Source organism: Mastomys coucha, unplaced genomic scaffold, assembly GCF_008632895.1.
Source record: "Mastomys coucha isolate ucsf_1 unplaced genomic scaffold, UCSF_Mcou_1 pScaffold9, whole genome shotgun sequence".
In the NCBI taxonomy this organism is placed as follows: Eukaryota; Metazoa; Chordata; class Mammalia; order Rodentia; family Muridae; genus Mastomys; species Mastomys coucha.
This window is the reverse complement of record NW_022196915.1, coordinates 43,005,099-43,031,034: the sequence shown is the minus strand read 5'-3', so window position 1 is coordinate 43,031,034 and position 25,936 is coordinate 43,005,099. Positions and strand designations below refer to the sequence as shown.

The following is a 25,936-nucleotide window of genomic DNA, read 5'->3' as shown; positions in this document are numbered from 1 at the left end:
AGAGACGGTTTAGCAGCTCTGAGTTCCTCCTCCTCTTTCAGAGAACTGGTATCTGGTCCCCGCATCCATGCTGGACAGCTTACAGCTACCTGTAACTCTACTCCAGGACATGGGACTTCCCTTCTGGACTATGTGGATACCCATACTTACGTACATACCCACACATGAACATGTACATAATAGAAAAATACAAGATATCTTTTTAAAAAATCCTATTTGTCTGAGCTTATCCCTAACATACTCAATGTCTTTTACTTTCAAAGCATAAACTAGGGCGGGGGATGAAGCTTAGCCAGTAGAGTGCTTGCCTAGCATGCACCAGACCCTGGATTTGATCATCAGAATCACACTAACTAGGAATGGTGGCACATACCTATGACCCCATCACCTAGGAAGTGGAAGTAGGAGAATCAGAATTCAAGGTCATCCTCTACTATAGGGGGTGTTAGAGACTAGGCTACAAAAGATCTTTTTCTCCAAAATTACAAGACGACTCCCCGAAAAGAACACTCTAAAACAACCCTCCAAACTTTAAAACATACTAAATTTAAAACTATAAAATTTCTTAACATGTCAGAACCTCTAGGTGAGATAACAGCCGTGTGATGAGTCCTTAGCTCATGGGTCCCCAGGGATCCTCTGAATGGACACACTCCAATGATATCTTGAATCACTATCACAAAGGACTCATTTCCAAACCACCCAGCTGAGCCATTCCTGACCCTGGAGCCCCAAAAACTACAACAGGAAAGGAGAGGAGTTTACTGTTTGAGCTTTGTTATTGATAACACAACAGATTATGCCTTATCAGCATAACATGAACATAACCTATGAGCCATTTACTCACAGGTTTTATATATTGTCATATATTTTTGTTGTCTTCCTCATTAAAAGCCTGGAGCTGTCTTTTACTTGTAGGTATTTTTAAATTTTGTATTGGGGGGTGGGGGCTGGAGAAAAAAACCTCAGTGGTTAAGAACACTTCTAGAGGACCTGGTTCCCAGCACTCACATGGTGTCTGGCAAGCATCTCTAACTCTGCCTCCACGACAGCCAAGGAGCTTCTGTAACTCAGTTCAGGGGCTCTAGACTCCATCTCTGGCCTCTCTGAGCACTACACGCACATGGTACACTTACACACACGCAGGCAAAGCATTCATCTTAGACACATTCAAAACAAACCCTTAGCCAGGTATGGTGGCGCATGTCTTTAATTTCAGTACTTGGGAGGTAGAGGCAGGAGAATCTATGAGTTTGAGGTCAGCCTGGTCTACATAGTGAGTTCCATGACACCCAAGGCTATACAGTGAGATCCTGCCTTTAGAAACAAACAGAATAAACCCATCACCACCACCAAAAACTTAAAAGAAAAATTTGTATTACTTTTGAAAATACAAAATATTTCTAAATTACTAATATAAGGCAATATTTAAAATTACCCACAAATTACTCTGTGCTCACCGGTAAAGTCTGATAGAGCTGACAGGGAATACAGAACTGGGGTGTATCAGGGTATAGCAAAATAGGATACAGATGGCACTGTGGAATCTTCTCAGTGAACCCATGATCTAAATACTGGACCTAAAACAGACCAAGTAAAATTTTGGTTAAAATGTATTACTAAAAGCTGTATGACAAAGGGGATTTCCTAGTTTTAAAAAGTTTTTTTATTTGGTGGTGGTGGTCTATGGTTTATCAGTGAAGAGCACTGGCTGTTCTTCCAGAGGATCTGAGTTCAGCCCCTAGCATCCATATGATGGCTCACAACCTGTCTGTAACTCCAGTTTCAGGGGATCCAACACTTCTTCTGGATCCTGGGGCCATTGCACACACATGGTGCATAGACTACATGCAGGCAAAACACCCACACAACACCCTCTCTTTCTTTCTCCCTCCAAGACTGAAGACCTGAGTTTGATCCCTGGAATGCATATAAATGTGAAAGGAAAAAACACACTCCACAGAACTGTCCTTATTCCAACATGTATGACAGAAAGCATCTTTCCCCACACAGTCACTAATGATCAACAACATTCTAAAGTTTAACTGGGTCTTAAGATGGCTCTAACTTCAAGAGAAGGACTGCTACAAGTTCAAGAACAGCTTGAGTTACATAGTGTGTTCCATTCCAGCCATGGCTAAACAACAAAACCCTGTTTCAAACAACAAACAAATGAGCACAAATGAACAGAAAGGCAAGGGCTGGTGTCTATAATCTCAGATCTTAGGAGGCTGAGGCAGGAGGATTTGGACCTCAAGGCCTGTCTACACTACATAATCTACAAAAGACAAAACAAGCTAAAAGGTTGTACCCAATGGCAGGGCATCCTAGCACTCAGGAGCAGAGGGAGGGAGATCTCTGCCTTAGAGGCCAGCCTGGTCTCCACACCTGCATACTGAGACCATGCCTCATAAAGGGAGAAAGGAAGATCCCACACCATATTCTGGAAAGATAACTAAATTAAGATTTGTCATAGAGAATGAAACTGTTAAAAGAAGTGTTCATACAGGTAGCTATAAGTAAAATGTTTTCATCATTATTTTTAAAATGTGGGTATTCAGAAGCTGGTAAGATGACTTGGCAGACAGAAGTGCTTGCTGAGTAAACCTGACAACCTGGGTTCAGTCCCTGAAATCATGCAAAGATGGAAGCAGAGACCTGACTCCACAAAGCTTCCCTGACTTCTACATACATGCAGTGGTGCACATGAGACCCCACAAATACACACAGATATTACACTAAGACGGGGCTAGAGAGACAGCTCAGAGTTAAGAGCATGTGCAGCTCTTGCAGAAGATCCGAGTTAAGGTTTCTTTCTTTCTTTCTTTTTAAAGACTTATTTATTTATTACACATCAGATCCCATTACAGATGGTTGTGAGCCACCATGTGGTTGCTGGGATTTGAACTCAGGACCTTCAGAAGAGCAGTCAGTGCTCTTAACCACTGAGCCATCTCTCTAGCCCCCAACTTAAGGTTTCTAGCAACCACATCAAGCAGCGCCCAGCTGCTACCTGTAATCCCAGCTCCTGAGGATCTGGCCTCTGCAAACACATGTGTATAACTTAAATCACCTGCAGTGATTTCTTCACTATTCACTTTCCAGTCTATTTGGAAACAAAGGCTAGGTGTAGTGATGCAGGTCTATAATCCTGGCACTAGGTGGGAGGATACTAAACAGCATGGATGGCCAACAGAGCGAGACCATGTCTCAAAGCCAAAACTCAAGCAGAACAAAAATAGCAAGAGCAACAAAAGAAAATAAAAATTCTTGTTACAAACAACAGTGCAACGTATTCACCTTCCTAAGTTCACCAAAAGGTGTTTTAATCTAATTTCTGACCGTGCACTCCTCTAGTGATTAGTCAGACTCACCCGGATGCTGCCTCCCACAACCTCCATAACTTTGCCACGGTACCACAAAGTATCAGATCCTCTCACTGCACAAGGTTCTCCCTTCTTCCAGAAATATGGCTCCAAAAGACCAAGGCACTTTAAATTGCTTTGAATTTCATCCATCATTTTTATGAGCTCACACTCTGTAGAATTTATTGAAAATATAATACATATTGGAAAATATTATTATTTACATTTTACCAACAATCTAATAACTTCCTAACTTAGGTAATACAAAGAATTAAGATTGAGCTTCCAACAGAATTTTTATAAACATTTAAATCAGGCAGTACAAATTACACATTTTTAAAAATTTTACTAATAAACAGTCAGGTGGTAGCAGCATACACTTTTAATCTCAGCACTTGGGAGGCAGAGGCAGGTGGATCTCTGTGAGTTTGAGGCCAGCCTGGTTTACAGAGCAAGTTCTAGGACAATGTAGGTGACATAGAGAAACCTTGTCACAAAAAAAAAAAAAAACAAAAAAACAAACAAACAAAAAAAAAAAACAATTTTTTTTACTAACAGCATTTGAATACTTTATCTTTGTTATTCTGAATATACAATTATCATAAAGCACTCTTTTCAATTAAACACATACCAGATAGCCTAACATGAAAGAACTAAGGGTTTAAAGTGTCAGTTTGACAGCGCAGATAAGTAGAGCACAGGTCATGTATTAAGTCTGGGCTTAGGTAGAGATAATAATGGAGATGTGTTAAAATTCTAACTTTTCTTGGTGTGAATACATGTGTGAAGGTGCGTGCAGAGGCCAGGGGACCACCACAAATGTCATTCCTCAACACTGGTCTACCTTTCTCTTCTTTTTAATTATTTATTTTATTTATATGAATACACTGTTGCTGTCTTCAGACACACCAGAAGAGGGTACCAGATCCCATTACAGATGGCTATGAGTCACCATGTAACTGCTGGGAATTGAACTCAGAACCTCTGGGAGAGCAGTCAGTGCTCTTACCCACTGAGCCATCTCTCCAGTCAAGTCTACCTTTTTCTTGCTGAGACTGAGTCTCATGCTACTGAAGCTATAGATTAGGCTGGCTGCCCAGCAAGTCCCAAAGATCCACTTGTCACCATGCCCACTTTCTAAAATAAATGTATTTTCTAATAGTGTGTGTGAGAGAGAATCCATGCATGCTGAGTGCAGATGTTGCATGCAGAATGCTTGCTCATGGGAGCACTTGTGGAGCAGGATACTGATGTCCAGGTTTCCTCAATTGCTTCTTCACCTCATTTTCAGAGACAGGGTCTCTTACTGAACCTGGAATTCTCTGTCTTAGCTAATTAGACAGCGCTGGCTACTGAATCCCTACAATCTACCTATCTGCTCCCAGCTTTGGGGATTACAGACATGTGCTTCTACACTCAGGTTTTATGTGAGTCTAGACATCTGAGCTCAGGACCTCATCTTTGTTCAGCAAGCACTTCACCCACTGAGCCTTCTCCTCAACCTCACACTTGGCTTTTTAAGTGGGTTCTAGAGATGGAACTGAGGCTCATATGCTGTCTGGCTTTCCTGACTGAACTAATCTCCCGAGTCCCATCTTTAATTTTTTTTCACTACAAATTGCCCCATTATTTCCACAGTATCTATATGCTCCAATAACTGACTCCAATGAAGGCAAGCTCTGGAGTTGGTGATCACCTCAGTCTTACTTCTTCAGTTTTACTGTCTTAGGTAGGTGTATACGCATAAGTTTCTTCTCTGTAAGTTGGGTAAGACAGCATCTATTCACATTATCTGTACCCAAGAGAACTGGATGGGATACCAGTTCATGACAGCTAAATAGTTTTAGTAATGATTAAACATGTCAAATAAAGCTTCCAGATTAGCTGTTGTTATTCTAGGTCTGAAGTATTTACAGGTTTTGTTTCCCAAACTAAAAAATCTGCATTTAGGTGCTCAACATATGAGAGAAAAATGCCAGCATATTCCTAGCTACTAAACCGTTATCATCAGGAGTCCCTTAAGGGAGCTGCTGAGCCTAAGCCCGTGAGTGGTAGAGTTACATGAGTGAACTAGAGATCATTTCAGAAAGCACACATTCATTGCATGTGTATGCAAATCCAGGTCTTTAAGAAGGTTCCAAATCTTCTCAGAGGCCCTTCAACTTTCAAGTGTTTACTGTAATTTCTTTCTATTTTAACAAATTCAAACTTTCATTTTCTTTTTTCATAGAGAGCATCCAAATGCACCGATTTATAACTTTTTTTTTGTGATTATTTAAAAAATGCAACCATTTCTACACTGGAACATGTCATTCAGTGAGACTTGAATCCATATTCCCAATCCACAGTCACTCATAGACTGCTCAGAATAACTGATTTTTTTTTTTATATCCATTGGAGCAAGAGCTGTGCTTTGCACTGACAGATGGGACATAGAACAAGAAACTTATGTGCACACTACATAATATATATTAAAGAGGGAAAAAGCTATATTAAGATTAAGGAGGATATATAGAGAATAAACAAAGTTTAGAAAAATCCATGCACTTATGGACTTTTTTCTTTTAATTTGAGGGTTTTATGCTTTTATTCTTTCCACTTCCCTCTTGGATCCAACTCTTCCAGTGTCCCCAGTCTGTGTCCCCAACTCATGACCTCATTTATACAGTTTGTGTGTACATGGCCATCCATCTTGGGGTGGGGTCTGTGCTCCTGCTGGTGTGGTCTCTGCACATCTTGTGCAGGTGACCATACTATTGAGAGTGGAACTAGGATTTCTGGGAAAGGCAGCCTTACCTAGCAGTAGGGCAAGTGAAGCACACTAGGCAATGGGCTAAGCCAAAATTATTATATCTTTACAAAAGTGAAGTCAAATGTCTTCTTTACAGCTTTCTAAAACTCAGTTACGGGGCTAAGACTTATCTGACATATAAAACTGTAAGGCCAGGTTGGGTAGTATATTCCTATAATCCTACCAGTGAGAAGCAGTCCCAGGAGACTAAAAAAAAAAAAAAAAGGCCAGCTTGGGCCACACAGTGCAATGCTGTCTAAAATATTAAAAAGAGGTCCCTGCTTGCTCTAGTGACATATAAAAGCAGGCAAAAATAAAGCAACAACAAAAAAGAAGAATTGCATATGTCTTCTATAAAAATCATACAGTAGAACATGTTTTTAATCTCAGAGTAGAAAGAAAGAAGTTTTCAGAGTGCTGGGATCCAAACTCAGGGCTTTTGCAAGTTAAGCAAACACTTAGTAGCAAGCTCAAGCTCCAGTCCAACCTTGACTCTGTAGGACTGGCACTGTAGCAGAAGCATGCACCCGTGTTTTTGATGGTAATTTATTTCACACTCTGGAAAATGAGATACTGTAACACCTAGCTCTCTGGCTAATGCTCAACGGGGAGCTGGCCATGAATCAAATATTTTATTAACTTATGTACACCTTGGACTTATCATTCCACATATGGTATCATCCTTAAATCGCTTTCGGGTTTAGGTCCTAGGTTGTTATGTTACTTTGAACAATTTAAACAGAAAAAGGAGACTGCAAATCCTGCCATCTAGGCAGCTTGGAGGGTTTACCTTGCACAATTTTTAAACACACCACTGCCATCTTCTCTCAAATAGCTGTTATCTTTCCCACCTGTAAAATTATGCTTTTCTTAAGAAGGAAACCAGGGACTTTATGGCAGGTCAAGACTTAAAGATGGTTGTCACCCTGCACACTCCCTTGTCTATTTAGAGACATCTTCTCTGATAGAGAAATGGGTCTAGTAGCTGATTGTAAGTCAGGACTGTCACCTTTGGTATGAGAATCAAGACTAATCGCTGGTCAGTCCTGGTGAATAATCCAGGCCTTTACATCCTGTCATCCTAAATTCTGTCTGTCTCACAGGCCTGGTTAGCACACTACTTTGGTGTATTCTAGAGGCAGCATTCCCTTAGCTAATTTCAACATTGTGTGACTTAAAGTCTTCTATGCGTGTTTATTAGTAAATCCTTTATAATGTCAACTCTACTATTCAAGTTTCTTCTGTAACACTATGTGAGCTTGGCCTAAAGCTCCAGTTACAATGAATGTGCTCCTTGCAATCCCAAGGACTCTAAACTGCTGAACACCCTTCCATACTTTATGCTGTGTGCTGAATGGCTGGTTATGTAACAGCAGAAGTTAGATTTTGTTTGGCAGAGCACTCACTTTGCTTTCAGTGTTGCCTAGTTTGGCATGTACCTTTAGACTTTGGCTTAATTTTTATCTCCATGTATGAATCAATTGGCTTTTTCTTGGTCAGTGTGCAGTACAAGCTGGTATAGAATATCTTCACTGTCAGGGCTTGAATTGTCATTGGCATAGCCTTTGCTGTGCTGTGGAATCAAGACCAAGATTCTTGGGATACCTGTCTTGCTTATAACTGAATTTGGTTAAAAATTTGAGAGATCTAACTGGGTATGGTGGTGCACACCTTTAATCCCAGCACTCAGGAGGCAGAGAAAGGTGGACCTCTGTGAGTTTGAGGCCAGACTGGTCTACAGAGTGAGTTTCAGGACAGCCAGGGCTACATGGAGAAATCCTATCTTGAAAAACAAAACAAACAACAAGAAATATATTTGCAATTTATGTTAACATGGGGAATATGAAGCCTATGGTATTTTGTTGTCTCTAAGAGAGTTTAGCTAATTCTTTTAAGAGTTTTTAGGTGACACATGCCTTTAATCTCAGCACTTAGAAGACAAAAAGTAGTTAGATCTCTATGAATTTGGGGCCACCCTTGGCTACAAAACAAGTTCCAGGCCAGCCAAGGAACTGAAATCCTGTATTGAACAAAACAAAATCAACACACACACACACACACACACACACACACACACACACACACACACACGCACACATGCACACTTTAAGTGCGCTTCTGAACTAATGTAAAGTGTTTGTGTCATTTTGTGTTTTAATGTGGATTTCTGATAACTGACCTAATGAAGGCTGAAGATTTAATGGTTGTAACTATTAGATTTACCTATATTGGGGGTTCCTTAGACTCTATATAGAAAAATGCTCCCTTTGGCTCTGTAGATAACTTGGGTCTTAATGACCCATGAGATAAAGCAATCTCACAGGAATTACATGTCAAAAGAGAATGGGATTAAAAAGTTAGTCTCCTTCTAAGATTCCTAAACATAATTACTAAATGTATGTTCGAATATTTTTTTATTTAAAAGAATCACTGCATACTAAAATTATTATTGGTGTGCCTATTTTAAAATGTGTGAACATTTTAAGGTTGGCTTTTGGACTTAACTTGGAACAGTTGCCTGTTTTGTTTATTTTCTTCCTTTTAAAATAAACTTGGTGATTCAAGATTTTTATCTCAATTGGTCTTAAGTGAAATGTTCATATTCAAGTGTTAACTCTGGGATCCAGTTCTTTGAAACACTATTTTTGGAATTCAAGACTAAGGGGAAGACCAAACCAAACCAAATTGATTTACAGAAAAAGTTTTGAAAAGATGGCTTGCTGCCCTTCCTGAGGTCTAGAGCTTGGGTTACAACTACTGCATCAACACACAACCCCTCTGGCTTTCACAGCCACCCACCCCAATTAACATATAATTAATGAATAAATTAATTAAACAAATAGGTTCATGGGTCTGGAGAAATAATTAAGTGGTTAAGATCATGTAGTATTCTTTGTATAGGACCTGAGCTTGTTTGGGGTGGCTGGCAAACATCTGTAACTCCAAAGATACAATGCCCTATGTCTCCATGGGCATCCAAACTCACATGTATATACCTCCACCAACACATACATATAATTAAAAATAACTAAATAAGAGGTTTATAATAAAAGCAAGTAATCAATTTCTTTTATTCTGATATAAATATATTTTGCATTTAATAATCTGTTCAAAGGCCTGACCAATCTTTACTGCCTTACTGTAAAAATTTAGGTATTCTTAATTTCTTAAAAAATCTGCAGTGGAGTGGTGGTGCATGCCTTTAATCCCAGCACTTGGGAGGCAGAGGCAGGTGGATCTCTGAGTTCAAGGCCAGCCTGGTCTACAGAGTGAGTTCCAGGATAGCCAGGGCTATACAGAGAAACCCTGTCTCTAAAAACAAACCATCAAACAAACACAAAAAAACTATTAAAATGGGGGCTTGAAGTTCGGCTCAGTGGTTAAGAGTGCTTGAGGCTTTTCCAAAGGATCTAGCACTCACACTGGTAGCTCATACAACTGGTGATGCAAACTTCAGGGTCTTCAACATAGTCTTCGTTTGGTACCAACACACATATGGCAGACAGATACACAGATACAAATAAGATAATATTTAAAAAGAAAAAAAGTAATTTTTTTCTTAAAATAGATGCTTGCAAGAAAGATGGCTAGGTGGGTGGAGTGCTTGCTGTGCAAAGCTGACAGCCGAGGTTTGACGCCCAGGCCCACAGTAGAAAGGAACCATCCCTCAAACTGTCCTTTGCCCTCAGACACGTACTGTGGCACAAATACGCCCTCACACATACTAATAGTTAAAAAAACCTATTAAAGTCTTACATATTTTAGTCTACTGTTTCATAAAACATTTAAATGCTTTGACTACAATAGTATGATTTCTGATCATTATACAAAAATGTTAGAAAATAAGCATTTAAAACAGTACAGTTTATTGAAAATATAAGTTGTTTTCTTACTCTAAGGCAACATTTGTTCAATTTTATTTTATTTTATTTTTTTATTTATTTGGTTTTTCAAGGCAGGGTTTCTCTACAGCCCTGGCTGTCCTGGAACTCACTCTGTAGACCAGGCTGGCCTTGAACTCAGAAATCTGCCTGCCTCTGCCTTCCAAGTGCTGGGATTAAAGGCGTGCAAGACCACTGCCCAGTATTAAGTTTTATAATAGAAGCTGTTACAAAATTTTGTATTGGCTACATGGATTTTGATAAGGATGCTCTTCTAAAAGAGATTCTAAAAGGAAAATTTAAGTGGCTAGAGAGATGGTTCATTGGTTAAGACTGTTTGCTGAGCAATCATGAGGATCAGAGTTCATTTATCAGCATTCATGTAGCAAGCCAGAGGTCCTGCAAACATCTGTAACTTCAGCTTCAGGGGATCTGACACGTTTATACATTCATGCATAAACACACACACACACACACACACACACACACACACACACACACACACACACACACGCTGTCTCCCCCCACCCCTCCCTCTCTTTCCTGCGTTCACTGTGACAGGCTGGAGAGTGGAAGCTTTCCTTTAACATGCTCTTTGAAGTTCATCTTTAAGTTCGTCTCCTGTGGTTACAAAGCAGGCCTCAAAATGGGAGCATCCAATGTCCTAACATGAGGGCCCTAGCCCAATCCAGGCAGATTCTTGCTGGGTAAACAGGATTCTTATCAAGTAAACAGAAACTTAATCTCAGCATTCCAGAAGCCTTGTAATTCTGGGTTCTGTCTGTCAGGAAAGAGGCTCCTTCCCTTCTCTGCACCTGACAACTGATGGGGGTAAAGTACATCTAGTCCTAGAACACTCTGCCTCAGCTCGAAGATCCCCACCCCGCTGACTATCATATAAAACTGATTGTCCTTAACTACTCACCCATCTTTCTAGCTTATTCCTTTGCTCCTTTCTTAAGATTTATTTTTATTTTTAATTACATGTATGCAAGCATATCTATGAAGGTCTATATGCATTGAGTACAGATACCCAAGAAGTTCAGAAAACAATGCTGAATATTCTGGAGCTGTAGTCACAGGTCTTGAGCCACACATGTTGTACACTGGGATCTGAACTTGGAGCTTCTTCAAGAGAAGTATGTACTCTTAACCACTTAGTCATATCTTAAGTTTCTTGATTTTTCCATAATATACAACACGTTGGACCCACAGATTGGCCTCTGGCTGGAGAGCTCTGGTAACAGTATGTTGAAATAATTTATCATTTAAAATAAGTAAAAAATGGGCTGGTGAGATGGCTCAGCGGGTAAGAGCACTGACTGCTCTTCCAAAAGTCCTGAGTTCGGATCTCAGCAACCACACGGTGGCTCACAACCACCTGTAATGAGATCTGATGCCCTCTTCTGGGGTGTCTGAAGACAGCTACAGGGTATTAGGCTGGAGCGAGCAGGCTGGAGCGAGCAGAGGTCCAGAGTTCAATTCCCAGCAGTCTCATGATGACTCATGGCCATCTGTACAGCTACAATGTACTCATACACATAAAAAAAACCAGATCTTTAAAATAAGTAAAAAAAACCCAAAAAAACAAAAAACAAAACATAACCCCTTAAATAGCTTATCTAGGATTATTAAAAGCATTCTGCATGTTCTGGGTGAAATCACAGAGTCCCCCTACCGAGTCACTGAAAATGAGGTTCAGAGAGGTTAGATGCTGTCAAGATTTCCTGGTGTGTCTATCATAGAAAGCTTGAGCTGTTAGGCCCAGAGTCATTGAAGAAAGCTTTACACCACCATAGGCCTTACCTGATAATTTAGGCACTACAAATATAGTTCCATCGTCACCAATACAGCTCACTATTGCCTCAAATGAACTCGTGTTAGGAACAGTTGGTGGTTTATAGCATCCGGTGGTTCTGCTTTCTGAAAGTTTTTCCTTAGAATCAGGTACTTTGTGTTCATTGACTTTATCAGCAATTGTCTTGTTAGTATCAAAGTTATTTTTAAAGCACTTAGTAACTACCGAATCTTCTTGCTCCAGGGGTATTTCCAGAGACGCCTCAGGTGAACAGCCATTACTTGACTTACTAACTCTGTAACACCCAAAAAAAGAACATATCTAAATGGAAGCAGAGATAAAACTGTGCAGAAAACAATATGAAAAAAAAATCACTCAAATATGTGTTCACATTTAATGAAGACATTTGCTCTAGTCCAGGATGTACTTGAGCCTGCCATGCTAGACAGCTGCAGGAGGAAAGGAAAAGAGGAAAATGGCTTAGTGGGTCAAGATGGCAGCACACAACTTTTAGATCATCCTCTGGAGTGCAGACCATGACTCCCCCTGCCAGCTCTGGTATCTACCGCTTTAGAAGAAACTAGAAACTAGAAACAACCTGCTTCAATATCTCTGACGATGTGCTGGATAGTTTTATATCAGCTTGACACAAGCTAGAGTCATCTGAGAGGATGGAACCTCAACTAAGAAAATACTTCCATAATATTCAGCTGTAGGGCATTTTCTTAATTAGTTATTGATATGGGAGGGCCCAGACCATTGTGGGTGGTGCTATCTCTGGGCAGGAGGTCCTGAGTTCTATAAGAAAGAAGGCTAAGCAAGCCATGGGAGCAGGCCAGTAAGCAGCTCTCCCATGGCCTCTGTGTCAGCTCCTGCCCTCAGGTCCCTACCCTGCTTGAGTTCCATCATGATGGACAATGATGTGGAACAAGGAGAATAAACCCTTTCTTCTGCTACTTGTTTGGTCACAGTGTTTCATTGAAGCAACAGAAACCCTAAGACAAGGTGGTACCAGGATTGTGGGATATTGCTGTGACAGACCTGACCTTGTTTTGGGGAGGAATGTGAAAAAACTTTGTAACTTTATTTGTAACTTTTTGCAAGAAAACCCATTGAGTGTTCAATACTTGGTGAGCCTTTCTATAGGAGCTTGTTAGATAAGAATGTTGAGGGTGATGCAGAAAATGGAGGCCTGGCTTGTGAAATTTCAGAGGGAAGTTTAATGGCTCTTTTGGGGCCATTTGTTAGTTTGAATTAAGATTCCGTGGTTCTGATTAACAAGATACCAGACCTATTAGTTAAACCTTTGCTTTGTTGGGATACTCGATACTGGTCTGCTGATGCTGAGAAATTATCAGTGATTAAAATGAGTCCAGCAACCTTGAGGTGAAATCTTCTGGGAAGTTTTTCCTGAGAGCACAATGAAGCTGTGTTCCAGAGGTGGTCAAGGTTGTATCTTACACTGGCAGCTGAACTTGGTAGTCTAAGAGTCATCCAGGTGGTAATGGTTTTGAAGGCATGAAGGGATCATGAGAACATCTGAGGCTTGGCACTAAGAGAGGTGACAGTGGTCACTGGTGAAGGTGCATCCTCAGGAGCAGTTGAAGGCTCAGGATCAAATTGATCAGAGAAGTTGAGGCCACACACCAAGGAGGAGGTTCAGGAGAGGCTACTGGTGAAAGTGTAGCCCTACTGCAGCAGATGACGCCAGAAGTTTTAGAGATGCCAGTACCACAGGATGACCATCATGAAAAATGCAGTGATGGAATGGAGCTGGTTGGAGCCTAGAAGATATAAACTGTATGTGCGGCACAGGGAGGAGCCAGAGAAGTGACCTAAGCCCTTTGAAGAATTCAGAAGATTGTGAGTGAATCCCTGACATTGAATAGTTTGAGTTTAGCTTTGCTTTGATATGACTGTGACTATACCCTGGTTCTTCCATCTTGGAGTATGAAAATATTTAATTTTGATTTTTATAGGAGTCTACAGCTGAGAGACTAACTTTCAAGAGAGATTTTGGATTTTTAAAGAGGCTGAATATTTTAATGGAAATGAGCTTTCAATGTGTTTGAATTTGTTAAGATTTTTACAGCTACTTATGTTTTTAATGTGAGATCTTGGGGATGAATAAGAAAGGAAAGGTCGTGTGTCAAGCTGACAAGAGGTCAGCTGTGCTAGACAGTTTTATTTTGACATAAGCTAAAGTCATTCAAGAGGAGGGAACCTTAACTATTAAAATGCCTTTATAATATCCAGCTGTCGCATTTTCTTAATTAGTTACTTGATGTAAGCGTGCCCAGTCCATTGTGGGTGGTCCTGGGTTCTATAAACAAGCCAGAGAGAGCAAGCCAGTAAGCAGCATCCTTCATGGCCTCTTTATCAGCTCTGTTCCAGGTTCCTGTCTTGTTTGAATTATTTTCCTGAGTTCTTTCAGTGATGGACTGTGGTGTGGAAGCATAAGCTGAATAAACCCTTTCTTCCCCAACTTGCTTTTGTCATGTGATTCACTGAAGCAATAGAAACCCTAATTAAGACAAGCCCACTCCTAAAACTGGCTCCCTACTTTCCTGGGGGGAAAGTTTTAAAAGACATGTTCTCCTTGACTGCTCTGTGTGTGCTAGTGTTTGTGTTCTTTCTCTCCTCCTCCATGTCATCCAAGGCTGTTATTTCTTCTTTTATCACAAGTTAACTTTAATGTACAGCTATATCTTTTAGGGAACCTGCACCTACAACCTCCACTTTATCTGTATCTATATATGTATCCATTCATATTTCTATCTACCTGTATCTATACTGAGTTGTTCTTGATTATTCAGGGCCTCACACAGCTTCTTTAAAATCCACTGGTGCTCAAGAGGATGTGATTATCTTTGTCTTTAGCAGACCTGCCCCTAGAGCGCAGTCACTGCTTCTCCCAGGGGAAAGTCCATCAGCCTTTACTTAAAACATGCGTAGCCTTTCCAAAGCAAACAACTCTAGGATTAACATATAAAATGTTTCTGCTTTTCTTGGTAACTAGAAAATTTATGCTCCAAATTTGTTCAACAACTCCCATCCAGCTCTTGCTACAAATGATACTTGGAAATAACTCATTTTCACCAGTTGATAAAATAATTTATGTTATTATGATTATGACATTAAGATTGTTCTATAAATACTTGTTTTTATTTATTTTATGTGTATGGATGTTTTGCCTACATGTATATCTATGCTTTCAGAGGCCAAAAGAGGGCAATCTGATCTGCAATTGGAGTTGGGGATGATTATGAGATACCATGTGGGTTCTGGGAACTGAGCACAGGTCCTCTTTAAGAGCAGCCTGTACTCTTAACTACTGAGTTATCTCTCCAGCCCAAGATTTAAACTCCCTTTTTCGTTTGTTTGTTTTTAAATCAATCTTGGGCTGAAGAGATGGCTCAGCAGTTAAGAGCACTGGCTGTTCTTGAAGAGGACTTGGGTTCAATTCCCAGAACCCCATGGTGGCTCACAACCATCTGTAATTCCAATTCCAGAAGATTGGATACCCTCTTCTGGTCTCTGTGGGTGCCAGGCAAAACATTCATACACATAAAATGATAAAATAAAATTTAAAAACACCTCTAAAATATTGCTAAAAACATAAAGGAGTTAAAAGTCATTAGTTTCCCTGACTCACACAAGAAACCAATAGGAAATTTAATATATATTTAATTATTAATTGCTTTCTGTTTTTTCCATGGTAACATTGACAACCTCTGGCTTAAATGACTGTTGAATCAAGATGACTACTTGGGAATGTCTTAGGAGGAGGCCCTAAGAAAAAGAAAAACAGGAAATGGTCACATGGGCTGGCCAGTATCCATGAGCATGCAGAATGAGCTAACCTGCTGCCCTTCCTCCCTCTCCCTTCTCACTGAAGCCATTACTCCCTATAGTTTAAAACACCCAGTTGGAATGTATGGAGTCACACACAGAAGACCAAGGAGCCAAAAGTGTATAAATGTCTCTCAATTGTGATATTCAGGGCTTTATAATAAGCACTTGAATATCAGTCTGCTAGAAAGAATGTCTGGCAAAAGCAGCCTTAGCCTCCTGTGTTGTGGACTAGTAGCCCTGCACAGGAAAATGACTGTTTGGGTTTCATGTCTGAGCATCATACAAAAGATTCATTCTATAAATACTGACTTGCTCTTTTTTAGAGGCTCTGATATTTTTTCTCCTGAAGATCTATCTTCCTGACACCTCAGTCTCATCTTCATCAGACCTAGGAATAAGCTCCTAGGCACTTGGGACATGAAACATACCACCACACACACAGGCCACTTATGTGGCTAACAAAAATTTTTATAAGCTGAGGTGCCAAAAGTAAGGTACATCTCTGTTGGAACTTCAACCACTGCACATGGTATTAAAACTTCAACCATGGATTTTGGAAAGTTAAGAATATGTTATAAATTCAAAGACAAAATTATCTTTGGGCTATTTTCAGCCTTTTAAGTAGTCAGACTATTACTTTTCTCTATTTGTGGCTTAATATTCTTGTAACAGAAACCCCAAAATTAAATTAAATTAATTAAAGAAATTAACTTTGGTGGGGCAAGCTTTTAATCCTAGCACTCAGGAGGCAGAGGCAGGTTTGAGGCTTCAAGGCTAACCTGGCCTATATTGTGAGTTCCAGGCCACCTGGGGCTACACAGCAAGACTGTCTCAAAACAAACCCCACCACGACCACCACCACCACCACCACACACACACACACACACACAAAAAAAACCCGAAATTAATCTGAGGTCATCTATAACAAATTCATTACCAACTAATGCATTTTTTCCATATAACCTATCTTAAATATAAAACAAGCCTTTCAGAGTTTTATCATTAATGTTTTCATTTACCTCATTCCTTCTTATCAACAAATTCTATTTTAAACTAATTTTAAAACTCTCCATCAACCTCTGGACCTATCCTTGTGGTTATCCTGAAGTAGCTGTTTTGTCTTCTATTTGTAGGCTACTCTCTAGTTATCAACTGACTCAATTCATTCAGACGGTTCTTCAACAGAGACTTAACAAATGCCCTCTTGATGTATGAACCCAGACGCTAGCCTCTGATCCTGAAACTAGCACTTGAGTCTCCTCCCCTACTGTCTTTCCTTATAAAATCATTCCTGTTTCTTTTTTCATATTAAAAAATGGCTGAAAATGTTTGTTCACAAAACAAATGTGCTTTTTTATCTCTGTCATGTTAGATAAACAACTGATGCTCACCCCTGAAACTGGCTTTGAGCTCCCCGCTATCCATGGGGAGTGTTGTTAAAAGCAAGGACTCTCAGGGATCTCTCCCCCATCCTTTTTCTCTTCCTCCCCTTCTTCATCTACTCCTGCTAAGATGTCCACAATAGCCATCTCTCCTCTTTCACCATAACCAAAGCTCCTTAACAACAACCACTCAAATAGCAAAGGCAAATCCACCCAGACCATCTGGAACCAGAGACAAGCTGGTAACTGCTCTTTTCTTGGCTCCACAACACCATCTTCCAAAATTGTGGGTCTCCACCATCATGAATCTGATGCCTTGTTACATGTGGAGAATTCTATATAAGGACAAGAAGGGGAATACACCCTCTTTTGGGATCCCCTCACACCTCTGCCTTTCTTCCATCTTATAAGTCATCCTCCCTGGGTTGCATTCATAACTCTAGCTATCCAAGCCAATAACATAGTTCTCTCTTGAGAAGTGCACACACATTCTTGAAAACCAGTATGTGATAAGCAATTTTCAGCATGTAAGAGACGACTGACGTGAATAAAAAACAAACACTCTATCTCTGAGGTGGCTCTATAGGAGTTAGACTATAGATCATCTTTAAGAGCAAATATATGATCTTCCTTCTTCTTGAGTTTCTTGTGGTTTGTGGGTTGTTCTTCCTGTATTCTGATCTTCTGGGCTAACATCCACTTATCAGAGTGCATGCCATGTGTGTTCTTTTGTGATTGGGTTACCTCATTCAGGATGATATTCTCCAGATCCATCCATTTCCTTAAGAATTTCATAAATTCATTGTTTTTAATAGCTGAGTAGTACTCCATTGTGTTGTGGACATTTCATTCCTTCTTAAAAGGAGGAACAAAATACCCACGGAAGGAGTTGCAGAGACTAACTGTGGAGCAGAGACTGAAGGAAGGACAAGCCAGACTGATATAGCTGTCTCCTGAGAGGCTCTGACAGTACCTGACTAATACAGAAGTATAGGCTCACAGCCATTCATTGGACTGAGTACAGGGTCCCCAATGAAAAAGTTAGAGAAAGGACTAAAGGAGCTGAAGGGTTTGCAGCCCCTTAGGACGAACAACAATCTGAACTAACTAGTACCCTCAGAGCTCCCAGGGTCTCAACCACCAATCAAGGTGTACACATGGTGGGACTGATTGTTCTGGCAGCATGTGTATAGTAGAAGATTGCAAAGTCCATCATCAATGGGAGGAGAGACCCTTGGCCCTGTGAAGGTTCTGTGCCCCAGTGTAGGGTAATGACAGGCCAATAAGTGGGAGAGTGTGGGATGGCAAGCAGGGGGAGGGGGAAGGCAACAGGGGTTTGTTCTTGTTGGTTTTTGTTTTTTTGTTTTTGTTTTTGTTTTGTTTTTTGTTTTTGGAGGGGAAACTGGGAAAGGAGAAATCATATGACACATAAATAAAGAAAATATCTAATAAAAAAAGAGCAAATATATGCAGCTCTGGTCTGAAAACACCCACAGAAGCAATTCTGAAGCATCATCAGAAATTAATGTCGATAAGTTATTTCAAAGTCTGTACCTTCTTTCTCTCAAAGCCAAACCTTTTTTAATCAAATATTTAGAAACGTCAACACGTTCTCCTTTTTCATCTCGGCAGAAAATTTTCACAGGTAATGGCCACGTTGTGTTGTTTTCCTGAAGAGATTTATGAGATAAAAGTGAAATCTTATAAGCAGTATTTTTCAAATTAATTTCTTCTGGATTTTCTATGCAAGAAACGATCCCAGACAACATTATTTTGATATCTAAATGTAGATGGGAAACAGCATGGAAGAGAGTCAGTACTGACAGACATTGTAATCTTTTAAAATCGTTACACTTGTAGGCTTGTGTTTTGGGAATGAATTAGGAAGATCTTGCTACCAGGGTGAAATAGACCAAGAACAAGACAAATTATAAAACTCCCACATGACACCAAAACACACAACCAATTTAACTGGAAAACAAAGGTCCCCCTTCCTGACTGAGGCAAGAGGAAGCATCAGCAGTTAGCTGCTTTTCTGTCCCTTCAACTGTAAAGCTCCCAGTGTGTGCTTTACACTGTGTGATCTACAGCACACAAAGGAAGCCACTGCTATTCTCTACCTCATATGAAACGTTATGAAAGTGTAGAAGGTATATGTTAAAAGGGTAACATGGCAAGTGAGTTACATAAGAAATTCAATGAAGTAAAACGAATAGAAAAGTAGAACACTTTCTTATGAAAGATATGCTTCCCAAATCCACATCCACAAACATGCATATTTTATCAGTTCCTTTCGACTTTATGAGAAGCTTAGTTTTCTAAAGGCTAGTAAGACAGTTTAGTTTATGTTATTTTTAACATAAAAATTTCAACTCAAGCATGTGATTTTAGAAATACTTTGCTTCAGCTACACAAATACTGTCGAACATCTGTTTACTCATTTACTTATTTTAGGTTTTCTGGGTGGGCAAGCTGATTGAACAGGTCAGGCTGTTTGCTGACAAACCTGATCACCCGAGTTCAACACCCAGAACCCACAAAGGTAAAAGGAGAATCAACTACTATAAGTTGTACTTTGATCTCTACACATGAGCCATGATTTGTGTTCTCACATTTGTGTCTCTTCACACACACACACACACACACACACACACACACACACACACACACACACGCATACTCACACATGTACATGTATCATTTACTTATTTATAGCTATCTGCTTATCTATTTTTAACTAAGACAGAGTCTTACTATGTAGCCCTGGCTGCTCTGCAACTTGCTGTGTAGGCCAGGCTATCCTCCAGCTCAGAGAGATCTCTCTGCCTTCCAAATGCTCGGATTAAAGTAATGTACAACATGCCTTGCTAGGCCTTTAACCCTTGATCTTCCTCCTATCTCCTGAGCTCTGGGATTATTACTATATGCCACTATGCCACAAAGTATATACAAGTATAATACCTTGACATAAGACCAACATAGTTTGGAAATACATTCCAAATATTTTTCTGTTACATTCTTAACAAGAAAATAAACTTAGAATAGATGAAAAGTGCAATAAAAGGATAAATACAAATTTGTTGTAGCTGTTTACCCTGTATCTTAGGGTAACTGCTGTGGGGAGGGAAGGGTTCTTTTGGCTTATGTTTTCAAATCACTGTTCATTATCAAAGGAAGTCAGGACAGGAACTCAAGCAGGGCAGGAACATGGAGGCAGGAGCTGATGCAGAGGCCATGGAGGGGTTCTGCTTCCTGCCTTACTCAAAATGGTTTGCTCAGCCTGCTTTCTTATTTAGAACTCAGGACCACCCACCAGCCCAGGGATGGTACCACCCACAATGGGTTGGCCTCTCCTCCCCGCATCAAGTCCTAATTTAAAAGATGTGCTTTTCTCAATTGAGGTTCCCATCACCTTTCAGATAACTCTAGCTTGTGACAAGGTGACATAAAAATAGACAGCATGCCTGCTACCCACCTGTAAGATTATGGTTGCTATAGCTCCAGTGAGGTACAATGAGAGGCAGTCACAAGCTGTTGCTGTCCACTTGTCACTTCCACCAGTTGGCCTGAAGCAAAAGTAACAACTATTTTATTACAACAAGCACCACAGAGAATTGAAATATTGAGAAATAATGTTAACTGCATGTACAGCTTGGACCTTCTATAGTGAAAAACAAATTGAACATGGACTTAGGCTATTTTCACAATTTTCTTTCCTATTTTCATAGACTTTCTTTACCTGCTTTCTACTTGCCCCCCCAAGACAGACAGACACATACTCATATATGATATATATTATGCATGAATATATAATATATTATCTTTTATCTCTGTATTATCTGTTCTATAGCTACACTGAAGTTTGGCTGGATATAAAATCCATAGCTTCCATCTCCTTTACATATGTATATACGTCACTTAATTATTTTTGTTATAACACACGAGTGATGACAGGCTCTGAATTATCTCTGGAGTTACGTATTCTGACTGCTTTTCCTGGGTAAGCCATGTGCTGAGTACACAGTGCTGACAGTCTCTCACGTATGTCCATGGATTGCAGTTTTAGTATTTGCTTTGTTGCACTGCTATTGGCTTTTTCTTTAGGGTGTCTGCTAAACGTACACTGATTCTTCCTGGTTATTAGACACCTTTTTTTTTTAATCCTTTGGAATTTTCTTTTCAAAATTAAAATTATCTTAGTTCTCTTTTAAAAATTATACTCTGTGTATATATGTGTGTGTACATATACAAACAAATAATACAAATGTGGAGGTCAAAGTACAACTTGGGGAGTTGGTTCTCTTCCCAACATGTGAGTTCAGGAGACTAAACTCACCATGCACAGTGGCCAAGTGCCTCTACCCACTGAGCCATTCCAACAGTCAATGTGCTTTTTGTGCTTTTCCAGGTTTAGCCCATATTTCTGATCTCTTCTCATTTTGGTGGGGGGATTGTGAACTGTCATCTTTTCAAACTCTTGCCTTTTTTTGCTAATAATCTTACTCTGAACTAACTACATCTTTCCTCCTTGTTGTTTTCTTTCCTCTTCTTTCTTCCTCTTCCCCCTTTTCTTTTCCCTCTTCCTCTTCTTCCTCCTTCTCCTTGGTTTCTCCTTCCTCCTCTTTTTGGACCCATCTCACTATGTAACTTAGGCTGACTTTTAAGCTTATGATATCTTGCTACAGCCTCCTGAGTGCTAGAATGACAGGCACGGCCATCATACCCAGTTGGCTTTTCAGTTTTCAGATCCTATTTTCTGTCTTTCATACCATGTGCTACTACTATTATTAATTTACACTTCTAGCTTTCTATATAATTGGAAACTTATGAAACATATTTCTATCTGCCTTTAGTTTTCCTCAAAGCTTTTTATTCTCAACAGTTTGAAATCTATTTAGCCTCCTTTTACTTCTTTAATACTATTAAATTTATAGGATCAAACATTTATTTCCTCTTCTTAAAATCCAGGCATTGGTGGAACACAACAGGTGGATCTTTGTGAATCTGAGTCAGCTTGGTCTACATAACAAGTTCCAGGACCACATGGACGAATCTTGTCTCAACAATGCCCAACCCTCACCCCCAAAAACCCTTAATAAAATTTTATGAAACTTTCAGGATCTATTAATTAAAACTGACAAGAAACCATGCTAAGGTATTTAAATTGATAATATACAATGAGAAAATTAATTTACTTAGCCAAAATTACCTTATATCAACAAGTGAACATTCCAAAGATAATCTTCCCATTGTCTTTAGATTTTCTTGAAGTTCTCTTAAGCAGTGAATATTCACTACTAGTTCAACACCAATATCATATAGCAAGACCTATGAGAGTAGTAATTTAAGTTTAGGGAAAATTTCAACATTTTTTTCAAATTGAAAAGCATAGTAAGAATTGAACTAAGTAATCATAGGACAAATGAAAAATGTGCTTTCACTCTTGCATTTTCACTCTGCATTTACCTCTACTAGTGTGTCTGTGACCATTTTGGTGATCTGGCCTCTCTGCCACTGACTTTTAGCTGGGACCTTAACAGCACAGTGCATGTCACATTCCCACTTAACAGGCTTCCATTCTGAGTGCTCATAAGCGGCCACCATCTTCTCTTCTAAACTACAGAGACACAAAAGTGCTTTAATTTAAAATAACTTCTTATATAATTCTCTCACCAGATATTTTCTACCAAAACCCTTTGGTCATTTCACTCTGGTGAATCTGAATGCAATGTTCTTTGAATGTATAAAGCATTTCTAAACCTTTGAACTAGTTCTTCCTTTTGCTTGTGATAAAGTTTCCTTAGATACAACCCTGATGCTTTCCTGCCTCATTCAGGACACATTTGACAGCAGTTTAGGATATGAGCTTTTCACAGATATATGCAATTTTGTACAGCTCAAAGTTATCTACCTACCCACCCACCCTCCCACCCTCTCACCCACCCATCCATCCACCCACCCATCCATACATACATACATCCACCCATCCACCCATCCTTTGAGACAGGGTCTCACTATATAGCTATGATTAACCTAGAACTTACTATGTAGAACATGCTGACTCTGAAGTGATAGAGATCTGCCTGTCTCTGCTTCCTGAGTGCCCTGCTAGGACACTTCATCTCTGTGAGGTCTTCTTTGACCATCTTAAAACTATTCTCAAATGCTTTACATTTGTTTATTATTCTTTTACCATTACCCCATATTAAGTTTTATTTATTCATTATCTCTCTTTTCTATAATTTAAGTCCTGTACTGTGTTACTGCAATCCTCAACACATAATACAGGCTGACAGGGTGTAAGGTGCTTAGTAAGTATGCGTGGCATAAATTATAGTATTGTGAAAACAGCTGAAAAGAAGAGATGTTATGCTTTTAAAAAAGAGTTTAAGAGACAATTTAGTTTAAATAATCTCATGGCTTTCAAAATTAAACACTATGGAATCTAGCTATTTGGAGCAAAGAATACAAAAAATAAAACCACAAGGCAATTGCTTTCATTATATAGTATACCTATTAAGTAAGTTTTCTGTTAATAACCACTGAACATAAATCTTCTCAGGAGATATTACATTACATATGTTCACAGGCAGCTCCTTGTTATACAATGACTGGAAATTCTCATTAGGTAGAGATTTTACAGATAGAGGACTTAAGTTGTTTATTTCACTTGAAATAATTTCTTCAGGAGAAGGATCCCATACTTCAAGATGCTTTTTAGAATTATCTTTGAGGGTATATCTGAAAAATAACAGAAGTTGGCAAAAAGAACAGTTAGTAAAATATTAATACTTGCTTATTTTTAGAGATGAACACATTTCACCTAAGATTTTCTGATCCCTAATTGTGATAAAAGGCTACTTAGCCAATACCAAAGCAAGCACACAAAAGAAAAGCTAAACCCACGCTTTCTACTTTAAAAAGAGATAAGCTTACCAACCTTATTCATAACTTCAACTCTTCCTATTGATTCTCACAAAGAAAACAGAGCTTATCAACCTTTGGCTAGAGAGTATCATTCAGTAAAGAGTTAACAGTTTGTTAACAGGAATGTAATTACCATTAGAATGCATTAAGCAAAACAACGTAAGTATTTTATGTTTAACAGATTATATTCTAACTTCAGACAACTAGATGAAGAAAAAAACTTTCACAATAAGCCGAGATCTAGTTCAAAGACCACTGACAGTTTTTTTGTTGTTGCTTTGGGTTTTTTTGTTTGGTTGCTTTTTGGTTTTGTTTTGTTTTTGCTAAATCTAATGGATAGTTTTCACCTGAATTCACATAAAGTTACTCTTTGATTATTATCTGCTTCTAGTTTTCCTTGCCTCGGGCTCATGGTCTCATCCCAGCCCCATACATGATAACCCACAGTGTCTCATCTTCACTGAAGGAGGAATGAGATGACTTCATCTTTTCTTGTTTCTCACTGATATGTTAGTAATCCCATTTATGTCACCGATCATATCTCTTCTGGGTACCAGAGTTATGTATTTATTTTTTATATATTTGCTAGTATAATACTGTTTTGATTACTGTAGCTTTGTAGTAAGACTTGAAATCAGGATGTACATGTTCATTAGATTCTTCAGGACTGTTCTAGTATGAATTTCATATGAATTTTAGCATGAATTTTTTCTATTTTGCAAGAATGTCATTAGGATCTGGACAGAGATCATTAATCTTTTGCTCACTTGGAGGGGTACTGACTGTATTAGGTGTTCTAATCCATAAACATGGAATCAATTTCCATTTATTTATGTCTTCTATATAATTCAGAAATGTTTTCTGATTTGTACTGTGTAAGTTTTTTTCCTCTTTGGTTAATTATTTTATGTGTCTGGATGTTTTGCCTGCCAATATGTCTGTGAATTATGTGCATGCAGTGCCTGCAGGGCCAAAACAAGGTGATGGAGCACTTGGAACTGGAGTTACAGATGACTGTGAGCAGGTTACTCTTCTTGGTGCTACAGTAGATGGAATTGTATTCATCCTTTTCTTTGTAAAATGTTCATTAGTGCATAAATGGGGCTGATTTGTTGTTGTTAGCCTTTTTATCACTGTGGTAGATAGTTGGAAGAAACAGCTAAGGAGGAAAGATGTGTTTCTGGAGGTTTTGGTCAAAGGCTGGTGGGACCTACTGGATCTGAGATGAGGCAGAGTGCCACGGTGGAAGGAACAAGTGGTAGAGGCTGCTTACCTCCAGGTGGCTAGGAAAGTGAGAAAGCGAAGACCTGGGCCAAAATATGGCCCCCACTTATATCCTCTGTGACTTCCATCCTCCAGTTGGTCCCAAGCTCCAAAATTTCACATCCTTTCCAATAACACCATTAAATTATGAATCCATCAGTGGATTCCTTTTACCTCTAGACTTTATCTATATTCACCATAGATGATGGCTTGTAAATTACTATTTACATTTACTTTGTGTGTATGTGGTATGTGCATGTAGGCATGCACATGCTGAAGTCACAACACAACTTGATGGTATATGACTACACCTTTATCAGAATTCATTTAATTATCTATGCATCTTAAAGAAATCTTTAGGGGCTAAAGAGATAGCTCAGTTGGTAAAGTGTTTGTCATGCAAGCATGAGGACTTCAGTTTAATTCCTGGCATCCAAACAACAACAACAACAACAACAACAACAACCCCTGCCCCAAATCAAAATCAGACCTAGAGGCACATGTATGCACTGTGGAAACAGAGGCAGGAGGATCCATGTGTCTTACTGGCCAGCTAGCCTAATTATAATACGTGAGCCTCAGGTAGAAAGATAAAGTCTCATAAAAAAGCTGCATGGCTCCAAAGGAATGATACCTGTATTTGATCTCTGGCTTCCATATATATATATATATAT

The 25,936-nt window shown here is 39.3% G+C and overlaps 1 protein-coding gene across 6 annotated transcripts in view; it reads right to left on the bottom strand.

Annotated features, from left to right (window-relative positions):
- The window catches only part of Rnf17 (ring finger protein 17), a 116,440-nt gene that overhangs the window by 16,673 nt on the left and 73,831 nt on the right, over positions 1 to 25,936 (bottom strand). For 5 of the 6 annotated variants that reach the window (XM_031362556.1, XM_031362560.1, XM_031362558.1 and 2 more), the window contains 8 exons: positions 23,586 to 23,813; positions 22,539 to 22,689; positions 22,282 to 22,400; positions 20,548 to 20,638; positions 18,627 to 18,742; positions 11,844 to 12,130; positions 3,375 to 3,538; positions 1,461 to 1,580 (listed from right to left, as the gene is read on the bottom strand). In XM_031362556.1, the coding sequence (XP_031218416.1) occupies positions 1,461 to 1,580; positions 3,375 to 3,538; positions 11,844 to 12,130; positions 18,627 to 18,742; positions 20,548 to 20,638; positions 22,282 to 22,400; positions 22,539 to 22,689; positions 23,586 to 23,813 (1,276 nt within the window). The remainder of the gene's footprint in view (positions 1 to 1,460; positions 1,581 to 3,374; positions 3,539 to 11,843; positions 12,131 to 18,626; positions 18,743 to 20,547; positions 20,639 to 22,281; positions 22,401 to 22,538; positions 22,690 to 23,585; positions 23,814 to 25,936) is intronic. The other variant, XM_031362559.1, reaches the window with a different exon arrangement.